Source organism: Eschscholzia californica, unplaced genomic scaffold (assembly GCF_041429995.1).
Source record: "Eschscholzia californica isolate CP2 unplaced genomic scaffold, dmEscCali1.0.p SCAF_4, whole genome shotgun sequence".
In the NCBI taxonomy this organism is placed as follows: Eukaryota; Viridiplantae; Streptophyta; class Magnoliopsida; order Ranunculales; family Papaveraceae; genus Eschscholzia; species Eschscholzia californica.
In genome coordinates, this window is record NW_028238461.1 from 17,199,130 (window position 1) to 17,212,037 (window position 12,908).

Sequence of the window (12,908 nt, forward strand, 5' to 3'; positions counted from 1 at the left end):
ATATTAACCTTAAAGTTCTTAGAAGACAGTTGGTCAGAATAAAGACCAAAGTGGTCAACCACTAGCCGACTGTCGGTTAGAAACTGATTCTAAAGAAGAAGGGGTAGATTGCATGTCGACTTGGATGTTAGCCGACATAGAGATAAAGGTTTATGAAGATGACTGAACAAGTAAGAAATCATATGACTATGAAAAGTACAAATGACTACTGAAACAACCTAGATCTAAAAGATAGATGAGTTTTGGCCTATGTTTAGAGAATGATACGAGTAAAGAAATTAAGCCTAGATCTGCTAAGAAAGATAAGAGTAAGGTTTCTAAGGTTCTAACTGACCAGATCTATGAATCAGTTTCACTAATATATAGGGATTGAAATCAAAACAGAAACTAAGAGTGAAAATAAGTCTAAGTCATAGACTAGTAGAAAATGAACTTAAGATTAACTATATAGACCGAGCGAATCAAAGATGTTTGATTACTTCCCTGAATAAGTTGAGCTCCTTGTAGATCTGGACTGTTTATAGGTTATGCTTGCATTCCAGGCTGGTTAATCTCTTTGGCACTTGCTAATTGGGTTTTGCATGCTTTCTCTTACGCCTCAAGGAGGTAGATCTACCATAGGGTTGAAGCAAAAATGTCGAGATATGTTAAGGTCACTTGATTTGGGTTGTTGGTTGTTTAAAGACTAATAATAGTTTATTTTTTAGGGTTCAGGATGAATTTCTTGTTGATAGGTGGAGGATTTCAAGTTTTTTAGTAAGATTTTGTTGTTGGGTTTTGATTTAGGTGAGATCTCATGTAGATTTTGATTTGGGGTAGAAAGGAAGAGAGGAGAAAACGGGACTCTCTCTCTCCTCCCATTCCTTTTATAGAATCGAAATTTCTAAGTTCAACAAAAAAAATCGCAATTTCTAGTGGAGAAGTTTCCTTCTTCTTGATTGATTGAATCTTTATTTCCGAAGACTATTTTTTATGCCTCAAAACATGCCCGAAAGAAAATTTCAAACAAAATCTCAACCTAAAATAACTTTCAATAAGGCAAATGCTAAAGGGCATGTTCTAATATTACAAGAAAAAAAACATCCATTCAAATGTAACTACCAAACAGTATGAATACTATAAATACTTGTGGTTAGAATCAAAATGACTAATGATATACCCAACAAAGACAAAATATTCCTATTTTAAGAGATTTTTGTAATAACATTCTAAAAGAATTTGAAGATCATCCAGTATCTACTTTTATATGTTTATCATTTAAGACATTATAAAGAACTAGAAAGAAGAAGCAACCTAGTCAACTATCCCCTATAGAAAAGGAAGAAAAAGACATATCAGACGCCACAGGAAGAGGCGCAGCTAAGGATAGGTCCATAGCTGCTAGTTCTCATCATCATTGTAAGTCTGATGTATATGGTACATTGTACGACAAAGTAAAGGGAGACATTAACTGTCAAAAAAAAAACTATCATATGGAGTAGTATTTATTAGCAACCTACCTACTCATCAACTTTATCCTAATTACCCCCCAGCCAGCCCCAAGCCCCCAACCCAACTATGTGTTTATCTGTCCCTTTAATATTTCAGTAGCTACTTTTTAGCTACTGAAACTACTAATTAGTAGATTCAACTACATACATGAAAGTTGAAACATCTCTCTCTCATCTCCCCCTTCATTAGTTAATGAATCAATGTCTTTCACCCTTTCCTATTTCTTTTTACCTGCAAAAGAAACCCTAGTTAGAATTATATAGGGTTCACTTTTCTTTGATACAAATTTTTATACTCAATTTGTTTCTTTGTGAGTGCTGATATTTGACACCCCAATTGGAGTACTATTGCTTGCTACTTGATTAATAAAAAAGGCCAGCGTTTTGAGGAAATCAAAATAATTTCTGGGGAAAATAGTGAAAATCTAAAAAAACATAAACTAAAAACACCCTAAGCGTCGCTGGCAAAATGTCACTGGCTGGAAGCTCGACGACGACCGACGACTTCTTATCTCTTCTTTCTCTCTTTCTTCTCGCTATCTTTTGTCCCTCTCTAAATCTGGCGCAGGGGTTCAGATTTCTGGTTTCCAGACGACTAGCCAGACGAGACCAGATCTCATCTGGTCGTCTGGAAACTAGGGTTCCGGCGAAGGGGACCCCTTTGCCGGAGATATAAAAAGAGATGAGAGAGAGAGAGAGCAGAGAGAGGAGAGGGAAGAGAGAGGAGAGAGAGAGAGAGAGAAGAGATGGATAAGTGAGAAAGAAGAAGAAGTGTTGTAGGGTACCGCCGGAATTTATGATGAAGGTTGCCGGAGTTCATGGTGTATGTGTGAGAAGAAGAAGATGGGAGAAGCTGAAAATAATAAGTGTTTGGAAGAAAAAAAAAATTTGTTTTCACTCAAAAATTTGTACCCCGGAAACTATTTTGATTTCCTCAAAGCGCATTTGGGCCACTCCCATCCTAAGTCGGTTGCACTAAGATGGATGCAACAAAATAAGGGTAGGTCCACGATTTCGCAGCCGTTGTTGTTCATTCCGTTTATATCTCTAGGCTTTCTGCCTAAAAACAGATAAGATTTATTTGAGTCTCGAGATGCGAACAAAGCTTATATCAGGACTCAGGTCATGAAGTTTTTTTGGTACTTCGACTGTCGCCCATCACATAAGGTCATGAACTTGCAAAAGCAACCAAGCTGACATGTTGGATCTTGCTACAGATTTGGCATGGTTGAACACTTCATTCTCAACCTATTCATACAAGAACTTGCATCCTTGTCCACCGATTGCACCTTTGTATAGCTCACTAACACACTAGTTGGCCAATGGGCTAGTGTCCCACTCGTGAGCCTTTGGTCCATATGATTATGCATAACCCCACAACCTCTGCTCAAAAAGGATTTTGGGCCTTTAGCTATTTCCTAAAAATATATCATTTTTAAGACGAAAGATACTGAATTACAATGACGCCTATCTCCCGACGGCCCGACTTTAACCCATACCACCCACCCCTCACGTCTATGTCATCTCCAAGCACATGTTCTCAGTATGAATGCAGCATGCTACTCTTGGCCATGCGCATGCCCCATCTCAAGCCTCATCTTTGGCTCTTCAGCCCTTCAGTCTATGCTTGCTCTACCTTTGCCTTCCAAGTGCCACACTTGGCATAGGTCACACCATATATTTGTCTAGGCCAAATGGTCGTAGCACGGGAAATATAAAAGAATAACAAGACTTCGCGTCACTTGCTTCAGATTTTGCAAGGAAAACAATGGCAAATTACAATTGTGATTAGCTTACAGTTACATTTAGTAGCAAAAGAAATGGGTATCAAATATATATAGAAGACAATTGATTTCAATTCCTTTCATTTCATGTTCATGTTAGATGCTGAAATAACAAGTTAAAAAGAAAAAAATGTTACAACTTTAAGTCATCTTCTCTCAATTCTATGAGATCAAGATCAACATAAGAAGAACAAGTACCATCACTTTCTCTCTTATGTTCCTCCAAAACCAATCAACACCACAAATTGAAGATCCTGTGGAAGAAACCAGAGAGCTTGAACTACCCTCTTGACTAAAATTTTCATCATTACCCAAGTTAGTATTTGAATCTAAATTTAAAAAAGTAACTTCCTCCTGACATGGATTTACCCCAAAAGGAACAAATCTTGTTGATATCAATTGAACTGGAAAACACAGATTTGGATTACTCCAAGCACCAAAACGCCTACCCATTTTCTCATAAAACCATCCAGAGAATTTAAGTTTTCCTGTCAGATTGTTTCCATTCAAGTAAAGACCAGAAATAGAAGGTAAAGCTGATAGTTTTGAAGATACATTTCCTGATAAGTTATTGTTGTTCAAACCCAAAAATCTTAATCTTTGAAGTTCTGTAATTGATTCAGGAATCTCTCCTGACAAACCCATTTTAGAGAGATCTAAATTCACCAAATTTTGTAGTTTTTCCCACTTAATATCCATTAGATTTCCCTCAATTGGGTTATTAGATAATGCCATTTCTTCTAAAGAAACCATTTCTTGAAGTGATTGAATCAACCCACCTGAAAATTTGTTGTTTCTCAAGTCTAGTATAGTCAAGTTTTTAAGATTTCCAAGCTCTTTTGGGAGCTTTCCATTTAAGAAATTGTTGCTCAAATCAAGCTTGAGAAGTGAATTCAAACCTCCAAAAGTTTTAGGCAAAGAACCAGTAAGAAAATTCCTGCTAAAATCCAAGATTAATAGCTCACTTAAACTACCTAAACTAGATGGAATTTTACCTGTAAATTTGTTTCCAGCAAGAACAAGTTTCCTTAAACTGATTAAGTTCCCAAGATTCGTTGGCAGTTCTCCGGTTAATCCATTTTCGAGGAAAACTAATGATTGGAGTTTTGTTAAACTACCAAAACTCAGCGGAATTCGTCCAATGAGACCCGGGTTTGATCTGAATTCTAAGGATTCTAAAGTACTTCCAAAGTTTTCCCAACTTTCAAATGGAATGGTTTTAGAATAGTTTTTAGGTGATAGAAAGCAATTGAAGAAGGATAGTGTCTTTAGGTGCTTGAGCTCAAAGAGCTGCTTTGGAAACTCCGCATTCGTCGCACAACCTGCATAGTTTTCGTGGATAGGACCGATTTTTAATACTGTAACGTGCCAAAATCCGTCGATGAAATCGCAGTCGACTCCCTGAAAACAATTTAAGACTAAGCTTAAGAAATGGATAATGTGTAAGTAATATAACAAATGAACACATAAAATTGTTGGTAATACAAATAGCCCGAGTTTATCCGTCGAAGATTTTGATTAGTAGTTTGTAAATTGGCAAAGGATTCATAATCATACTAATACTTGCATACAAAAATGATTAATGGACTAATTTAGATCATCTAAAACTGTTTTAATTAAGTTTATTTGAAGAACCTGAATAGGAGTCCAACCACAAGGATCTGGATAAAGCTCTGGACCATTCCACCAATTCCCTAGAAACCCTTGAATAGTTGAATATAAAGCTTCTTTCTCTGTTTTCTCCATTAGAGCCAAGTTAGTATTCTCTGTTTGAGCTGCACCAGCATTCATCAAGAGAAATGGAAGAAGGAGAATGTATAGAGACTGTTTGTTGGTGATGGACATCTTCATGACTGATCCAAACTAGAGGGAGACTAGATTTTAACTGAAATACTTTTCTGGGTTTCTTTGATTTTCACTCAAGAAGTAAAAAAGATGATGATTTTGAAGTCATGAAAAGTCTTTTCAGAGTTTAAGGACAATAATGGGTAGAACAAAAAAACAGAGGATATTAAGGATTTGGACTTAGAAAAAGAGCTCCATAAAAACCAAAACAGAAGAAAATAGAAATTCAAGAACAATAAGAAACAAAACCCATGTATTTAAACATGAAGATTTTGAAAAAAAAAAAAGAAAGTAAGATAGAAATGGGTTATGGATTTTTCTTATCAGAATCCCATATATAGCAAAGAAATTGAAAACCCTAGAATAATTTAAAGAGAGAGATAGAGACAGAAATGGGGTATGTCTGAATTTCTTTCTAACAAAAGAAAAGATTGAAATACAAAAAAAGAGCACAAGGAATTAAAGAAGATATCTTCTTAATGTTTATATAAAAGAGAAAAAGAAGTAGAAAGAAGGGATGGAAGAACACAGCTAATCCATGCACATTTTTCAAGGCAACAAGCAATAATAGTAGTTAAAAAGAGATCAGAACTCTTAATTATGCAAGGGTTGAAGAGATAAAAGAGAAACAGAGAAAGAAATGTTGGTGAGCTGTTTTTGTAGTTTCAGTCTAGGGTAAGCTAGAGAGAGAGAGATTGTTAAAAGAAAGGGGGTGGTGGGTGATTTGGATTTTTAGTAGATGCAGAAATTGAACTATTAATGGTGTTATTAGTTATGGATAGCTAGGGTTAGGGTTTAGAAAAGGGGACCATTTCTCATGCATGCAGAGAAATGCATGTAATGCATGAAAGAAACAAAGTTAACTTCTCTTATCCTTTTTGACCTTCTCTTGCTTCTTTCCTTTTGGGGCTTTTTGGTTTGGTTGTTAAACTAGTAACTAGTTATACTTTCCTCAAGGCTTAAACTTTCCAAGAAGTTACCCCCACAACACATTTTTTTTACCACTCATTTTTTTTACCATGGGTTAAAAGTACCTCACAACTCCCAGAGATAGAATTCAAGTATTAGAAAGTGGTGAACAGTGAAGAACCCACCATCCATAGCCCATAGATGAGGACGAGGGTATAACTCGTGCTTGTCGGACACAAATAGTTCTATCATATTTTCAAATCGAAAGAGAAGTTAGAAGACTGAATTTGACAATATCTCGTAAAAACAAAGAAAGAAAATGTTTTTCTGTAAATTCGAAGATAAGTTTGCGAAACATAATCTCAACTATTGGAGATAAATTTAAGAGATGCAATCTTTGAAAAGAAGAGTATATTTAAAAAATACTCTCCTTTCTTATTATATAGATTTTGGGAGGGGTCACTTCCTCATCCATTCTTTATTAGTTTAAGAATGAATCCAAAAATTCTGCCACTTGGAAAAAGTAATTATTTTTCTAGTTTCAATTTGTTTTGGTTCCCCTTTTCCCTCTTTTTCCTTTGATCTTCAAATCTGATTTACACTTCTAAACTTGTAAGGTGCAAGAAAATAGTCTTGTTATAAGGTCTAATTGCTAGAGAAAGAGATCATATAAGAATTCAGATTAAGATTCATAAGAAAAACACAACCCAACTCTTTGTTAGTAGCACCTCCAAAGGCAAGTGTATTCAATTATATTCAGTTCTAGGGACTGAATTAGCAGTTTACTTTAAACCATTGATGACAAAATTTGATTGGTATCATCCATATTTGCTCAGTGATTAGTTTATAAACAATTTAGGTATCGACACTTGTTTAATTATGAAACCAGTAAAACAACAGTAGTAGCAGTAGCAACAACAATCATTAATCGACGGCACTAGAAATACCTCCTCCAAGAAACGTCATGTGCCATCTACAAGCACATCTTGCTGGTTCACAAATTTGTGCTCAATTAAGTCTTTAGCTTGATCCTTGAGTGAGCTTCTTTCTTTTCGAAGATGATGGAGACATGAAAAGATTCCTAATTGATGTGATGGGATCGTCCATCTGTAGAAATAGTAAAGAACAATTATGTTCGTTATGCCAATTCCAGTGAGTACAGAAAACTTGGTAAGGATTAGAATTTAGAGGTTACCAACGAGCCGTGCCATGGCAGCATGGCCCATTAGCAGCCCGCAGAGTGGCGGTCACGCAGCTCACATCACAGGAATGCCGGGCCAAGACCCTTAAACAGGCTTTGTCGTGCCATGGCTACACAGAGTATCTTACACGGAAAATGACCCTGTTTGCCTGCCCCTTCCAAACTTGAAACTTCAAGCGAAAAGTTTGAGGCTTTCACAAGCCGGATGTAGCCGACACAGCGCGTTGGTAACCGCTAGTAAGGTTGTCAGCTTTTACAAACTACATTAACATACCTCAAGCATGCTGGTAGATGAAGGAGGCTTTGTGACTGGAAGATGAGAAGGTTCTTTTCCACGAGCTAACGCGTGAAGTGTCTGTTGCCACCCAGGTGCAGCACTACCACTTGTTATGATCCAGGGGCAAAAATGTCGGTGCTGCCGGATAGGATCAAACTCCATGGTTTGGTCCAATTGAGCTTGATCTACTCTTTTACCTGCAACAATGGAGGAATCATAGTCCATAGATTTAACAAGCAAACTTGGTATTTAGAAATGGAAATGAAATGACACAAATTGAATAATTCAGCAGAGATACATCTGCACCCATCAGTCCATCACAATGAACAATAACAGAACGACAACAGAGTATCATAAATGAGAGAAGAGAAAAGCAGCCACAAAAATGAGAACCCAGCAGATGCGGCTTCCTCAGTTTTAAAAGTGCACGAAGAAGTAAGAACAGCTAATTTGTTAGTCTGTCGAGATGCATAATTCTTTGGGTGATTAAAGGAACAAATAAATACAAGTTTCACAAAAGCAAATTGGAACATTAGGAATTTTGATGCAAGACTTAAGAAGAAACACTAGACATGAAGAACTCCTAGAATTTCATGGAAAGAGGTTAGCTCATGCCGAAGGCGCAAAATCTCTCGCAGTTTAAAATAAATAAATAGTAACGAGGGGAAATTTTGCTTTACCTAATCCATGGGATGCAGGAAAGCCATTGCTAACAGAAAGCTGCATAGTGCTTTTCGCTCCCTCGAGTTTCTGCTTTGTAGCTTCCACTTCTAAAGACTTCTCGATAAATTCCCCATTATTACCCTCTCGCAAGTTCGTCTCCCCAGTAATGCTTGCAGAGTCAATTGGTTGTGGACAAGGTGCAACAAGCAGAGACTTATCATGTGTAGCTTCGGAGGTTAAAACTTCATTTCCTGAGAAATCCTTGTCCTGTTGAGGATGGCAAGCTTCAACTACATCAGTCGTCGACGGCAGGTTCTTGCTGATTTCTACATTCCCATCTGTTGGACTAGCATCTGATACAACACCGAGGTATTCTCTAGACTGAGAACTACTATCACTGTTCTTATCATCTGTAACAGGATCGACTTTGCTATTTTCACTATGCACACATAATGGATCGTCACCTCTAGAAATAAGATCTACACCTTCAGTTCTCTTCCGCTTTAATGACCCCATGTCTTCAGGCCGAACAATTTGCATGGAAACTGAATTCTCTGTTTGATCTTTATCCAGCTGAATAGAATTAAAATTCTCCGAATCACATAGAGCACTTTTCGAATGTGACGTTTTAGACATACCATGATCTCTGACATCGGAATTAGATGAAAGCCCGGCTCTTAAATGCCTGCTTATGATGGGCAAAGACACTCTTGCTCTGTAGTTCTGCTTGGCGGGTGGAGGACCCCCAGCAATTGATAAATTTAAATTCAAAGATCTTGGATCTCCACTAGAACTAACGTAGTTGTCACTTCCTAAATCATCAGATCTTGAAGTCCCAGACGCACAAGAGTTAGCAAAACCGGAAGTAGTAGGGTTTTTCTGAGTGGCAACTTCAGTGGATCCAGTTAACCTGTATAGCTCCAAAGGCCGCTGGACTACTGAGAAAGCCCAAAGACCAACACTAGCCCCACATAGCCTACATTCCAGAACAACAGAAGCTGGGTCAGACTGTAGTCCATTAAGAGATCGTTGTTCCTCATCAATGTCAATTTGCCCATCAACATCAGAGCGTGAGCACATAATAATGCCAGGATTTCGTCCATTTACAACTCGAGCAGAAGACTCCATAGGAGTGACAGGATGCGCATTTGACTCGGACTGAGCTGTCGGACGTTCAAAGTCCACCACGTAAGGCAGTGAGCGAGTTTCCCAGCCACATAAAGCTATGAGTTTTTGCGCCTGCAATTCCTCATCTCTCAGTTTCCAAAATATCAATTCCAAAAAGTTCAGAACTGGATTAAGAAAGAGGTTACTATCATGTAAATTAGTAAAAAATCAAATGGCTATTAAATATTAATGATAGTAGTACAAAACGCCCAGGCGCCCAGCTGAAGATGTATCACGAATTTTTTTTTGACAGCATGTATCACGAACTATATGCATATTTATTAGCTCAAAAAATAATCGACACCTTAAGGAGAAGGACTACGTATAAAAGATGACAAAGACGGAAGGATTATCTATCTAAAGTCTAAACCACGCTTAGCAGATGTGATAAAGACGAAAAACTCACCATAGAAAGTTTTGACAACTTTTGTCGTGAAACTGAACACATGAACGATAGGATTTTACACAAGCTATAGCATCTCATTTTTAACTACGTCACACGTACTACTCCTTGGATACCCTTGCCGGACACTCAGTCATTACGTATGTAAGATTTTAACAGTTCGTAGGCGTATCTACTTTGTACAGTGTGTATACATCATATTAGGATCCTAAAATACAGCTCTAGGTTAATTTCTTCTTGTAGTTAAATATGAAAAATGTAAAGTATTTGAAGCAAAATCTTAACAAAATAAAAACTCAAGCAAATTTTGGCCTCTCTCCCATCACCTTCTCCAACACCTCGAGGCAGCCTCAAAATATTTTAGTGAGGGATGTCATTCATATCATACCAGATTCTTTTTTTGCCTCTTTGGTCTGCTTAAATCTTTGAAGTATAACTACAGAAAGTGCTTAAAGCAAGGTTTTGGTAGAATTTGTGCAATTGCATATACTTGTTTCTAAATCATGAGGTTATGAGCATGATACTTCTATATATTCTAATATAGGAAACCCAAAGCACAGACCGCACGGACACCTATACCTCTACAAGTTTTAAAACCAAGTGCGTAGATTAGAGTTTCCACCACTGAAAATCATTAGCAAATGGAAACAAGAATTGTAGGCGCTTGCAGAAGCAGGTGTCTTTATGATCATTTGTTAGAATAAGAACATCTGAACATCAAACCTGATAATACGAGTCAGGTGAGACTGCTCCATGTTCAGTGCCAGATGATTGGATTGTGTAACTGTCTGCAAACTCAAGACCAAGTTCCAGAGTTGACGATTGTTCCAGAAAGTGCTCCAGCTGAGGACTCCTCATGTACTCAATAACTGCAGAAGAAACCTTGGGAAGAGCTGAAAGTCGCAACAGTGCGAAAGAACGTTCTCTGTAACCATCAACTAAAGCTGGAGCAGTGGTTGGCGGAAACTGAGCTAATGTCTCTTCGCAGGAATTGTTAATCCAAGGACAAAGTAGTTTATGTCCACTATCAAGCTTTAAACTAAACACTGCTGCGGCCTTCTCAACTGTGACATCATATTGTAGGTATTAATTTTCAAGAAAGTGACAAATCAAAACTGTGTGAAAATGCCAAGTTATTACATTATTGTAATGCATACTGTCTGCATAATATGAGTGTAAAATCAATAGAATCAGCTTAACAAGAAAATGAATGGCATACTTTGTTGATGTGTCCAGGATGAAGGAGTAGAGAAAAGAAGACGCGCTCCACAAGCCTCGCATGCTATTATATCCATCTCTACATTGATCCAACCTCTCCTAGCACAGTTCACAGCGCTTACTGCCTGAGTAAAAACAAAGTAATTATAATTGAGCTTCTCATAGTAACAGAACAGTTTGCCTCGAAAACTGCTTAGCACAAGCAAACTTAAAGCAAGAAAATTTTCTGATAAACTTCAGGGAAATGACCCTAAACATCTCCTTCAAGTTAAATTAAACTTCTAGAGCTCCATAGCTACAGCTGGAAGCTAGACTACAAAAAATTATCGATATTTGTAAATATTTCCGAGTTTAGCACAAAAACTACACAGAGCTTGGAGAACATAAAACACCAAGGCTGTATTATCAAGAACTAAAACAATCTTAAACTCCCACCGTTGATGTACTAATCAAGGAATTAAACTTCGAAACATTTCGGTCCAAATGACCAAAATATTCCCATTTCCATGCTTACCGAAATTTAACTAAGTTTCTCTTTAACAATGCATTGTCAAGGAAACAATTTTCGAAATATTTCGGTCCAAATGACCTTAATATTTCCATGCCTACCGAAATTTCATTCCTTGGTACTAATGTTCAATCAGGGGAAAGTGTTACAGACTTCAAGTTCAAGTAACAAGAATGGTGCCCGAAGTTCCATATCTGTAGTTAGGTATATCCAACAACTGAAGAAGATACTCATACCTTTACCCTACCCATTTCACCACTTTGATTAGGGGAAGTATTTATCCTGTTTCTAGGTGACTAGGTCTCTATTTTCTATCCTTATTTAAACTTTACGTGTACACAACAATAAGCAGAACGTCACATATTAACGGTCGCGAGATTTCCAACATAACTATGAGAACCTCAGATTAACGGTCGCGAAATGTGTTCTACAAATACGAGTTTTAGCCAATAGAATGACAATTTGATTCATAAATCATAACAGGAACCAAGTCTCCTACTTGAGCATAAAGCTGAATAAAGAGATTAAAGGGTTCAAACCTTTGGTTTGCCAAACCAAGACATAGACTTGAAAGTAGCTAATCTCCTTAGAAGATCACCTCGATCCCACGGCCTACACAATGGAGCCTCTGATGGCAACCCACTTCGATTTGCAGAACGCTTAAGCCCCCCTACCGTAACAATACTCCGACTCGAATGATTTGATTCAGTCTCCATTACTGAACCTTCACGCTTTTTACCCCTCGAATTTTCACTTCCAGGCGAACTACCAGATGAAAATGCGAAAACATTGAATCAAGATTATAAGTCAGAGGTAAAGATGAATCTTATCTAACAATGTTTAATCGAAAAGGAAAATTGGTATGCCCTAAAGTATTCATTCGCCCCAGAAACTTGAAAAAAAAGGTGGAGAAAGTAAAATAGAGGACGAGAATAAACCTTGTAAGGGTTTTCGATCTGGGAGATTGGAATAGCTTGTTCATGATCGACTGAAACCTCTTCTCTGAATCTTTTTCTCCAGCCATGGGTTCTGATGAGAGTGAGTAGAGAGATGAAGAGGGATTCAATCAAACAATTCAAAACCCTACTTGTTTGTTCGTTGGGGTGTAATTTAGTGGTATTGAAGAATTTGATCCCATGGCAGCGGTTGTATTTTTTATTTGTTAGAGAATGGTACTACACAAATAGGTATAATAGTGAGGAAAATGTCCAAGCCCCCCAAAAAAGTTGTGGAGGGGGGGGGGGGGGAATCGGGCGGGTATGGGGCACCCACGGGTAATTCTGAGTCGGGCTCGGGTAAGTTTTTCCTCTACCCACTCGGGTTCTCGGGCGGATTCGGGCGGGCATTTCTGAAATCTCATATGATCAAAAGCCCGCCCAAGCCCACTAAAGCAGCGGGCAAGTCGGGCTTCGGGCAAATCGAGCATCGGGTTTCTTTATCTGA

The 12,908-nt window shown here is 37.8% G+C and overlaps 2 protein-coding genes across 2 annotated transcripts; both read right to left on the minus strand.

The window, feature by feature from the left end:
- Positions 1-3,338: 3,338 nt before the first annotated feature.
- On the minus strand, positions 3,339-6,024 carry LOC147543289 (uncharacterized). The gene is made up of 2 exons (XM_086673271.1): positions 4,910-6,024; positions 3,339-4,675 (listed from the first exon to the last, which is right to left on the minus strand). The coding sequence occupies exons 1-2, from the start codon at positions 5,123-5,125 to the stop codon at positions 3,437-3,439; spliced, it is 1,455 nt and encodes a 484-aa protein (XP_086529397.1). The 5' UTR covers positions 5,126-6,024; the 3' UTR covers positions 3,339-3,436.
- Positions 6,025-6,742: 718 nt separating this feature from the next.
- On the minus strand, positions 6,743-12,662 carry LOC147543290 (C3HC zinc finger-like protein). The gene is made up of 7 exons (XM_086673272.1): positions 12,404-12,662; positions 12,005-12,230; positions 10,959-11,082; positions 10,463-10,803; positions 8,187-9,408; positions 7,504-7,703; positions 6,743-7,135 (listed from the first exon to the last, which is right to left on the minus strand). Exons 1-7 carry the CDS (start codon positions 12,487-12,489, stop codon positions 7,049-7,051), a joined length of 2,286 nt encoding a protein of 761 aa, XP_086529398.1. The 5' UTR covers positions 12,490-12,662; the 3' UTR covers positions 6,743-7,048.
- Positions 12,663-12,908: the final 246 nt, after the last annotated feature.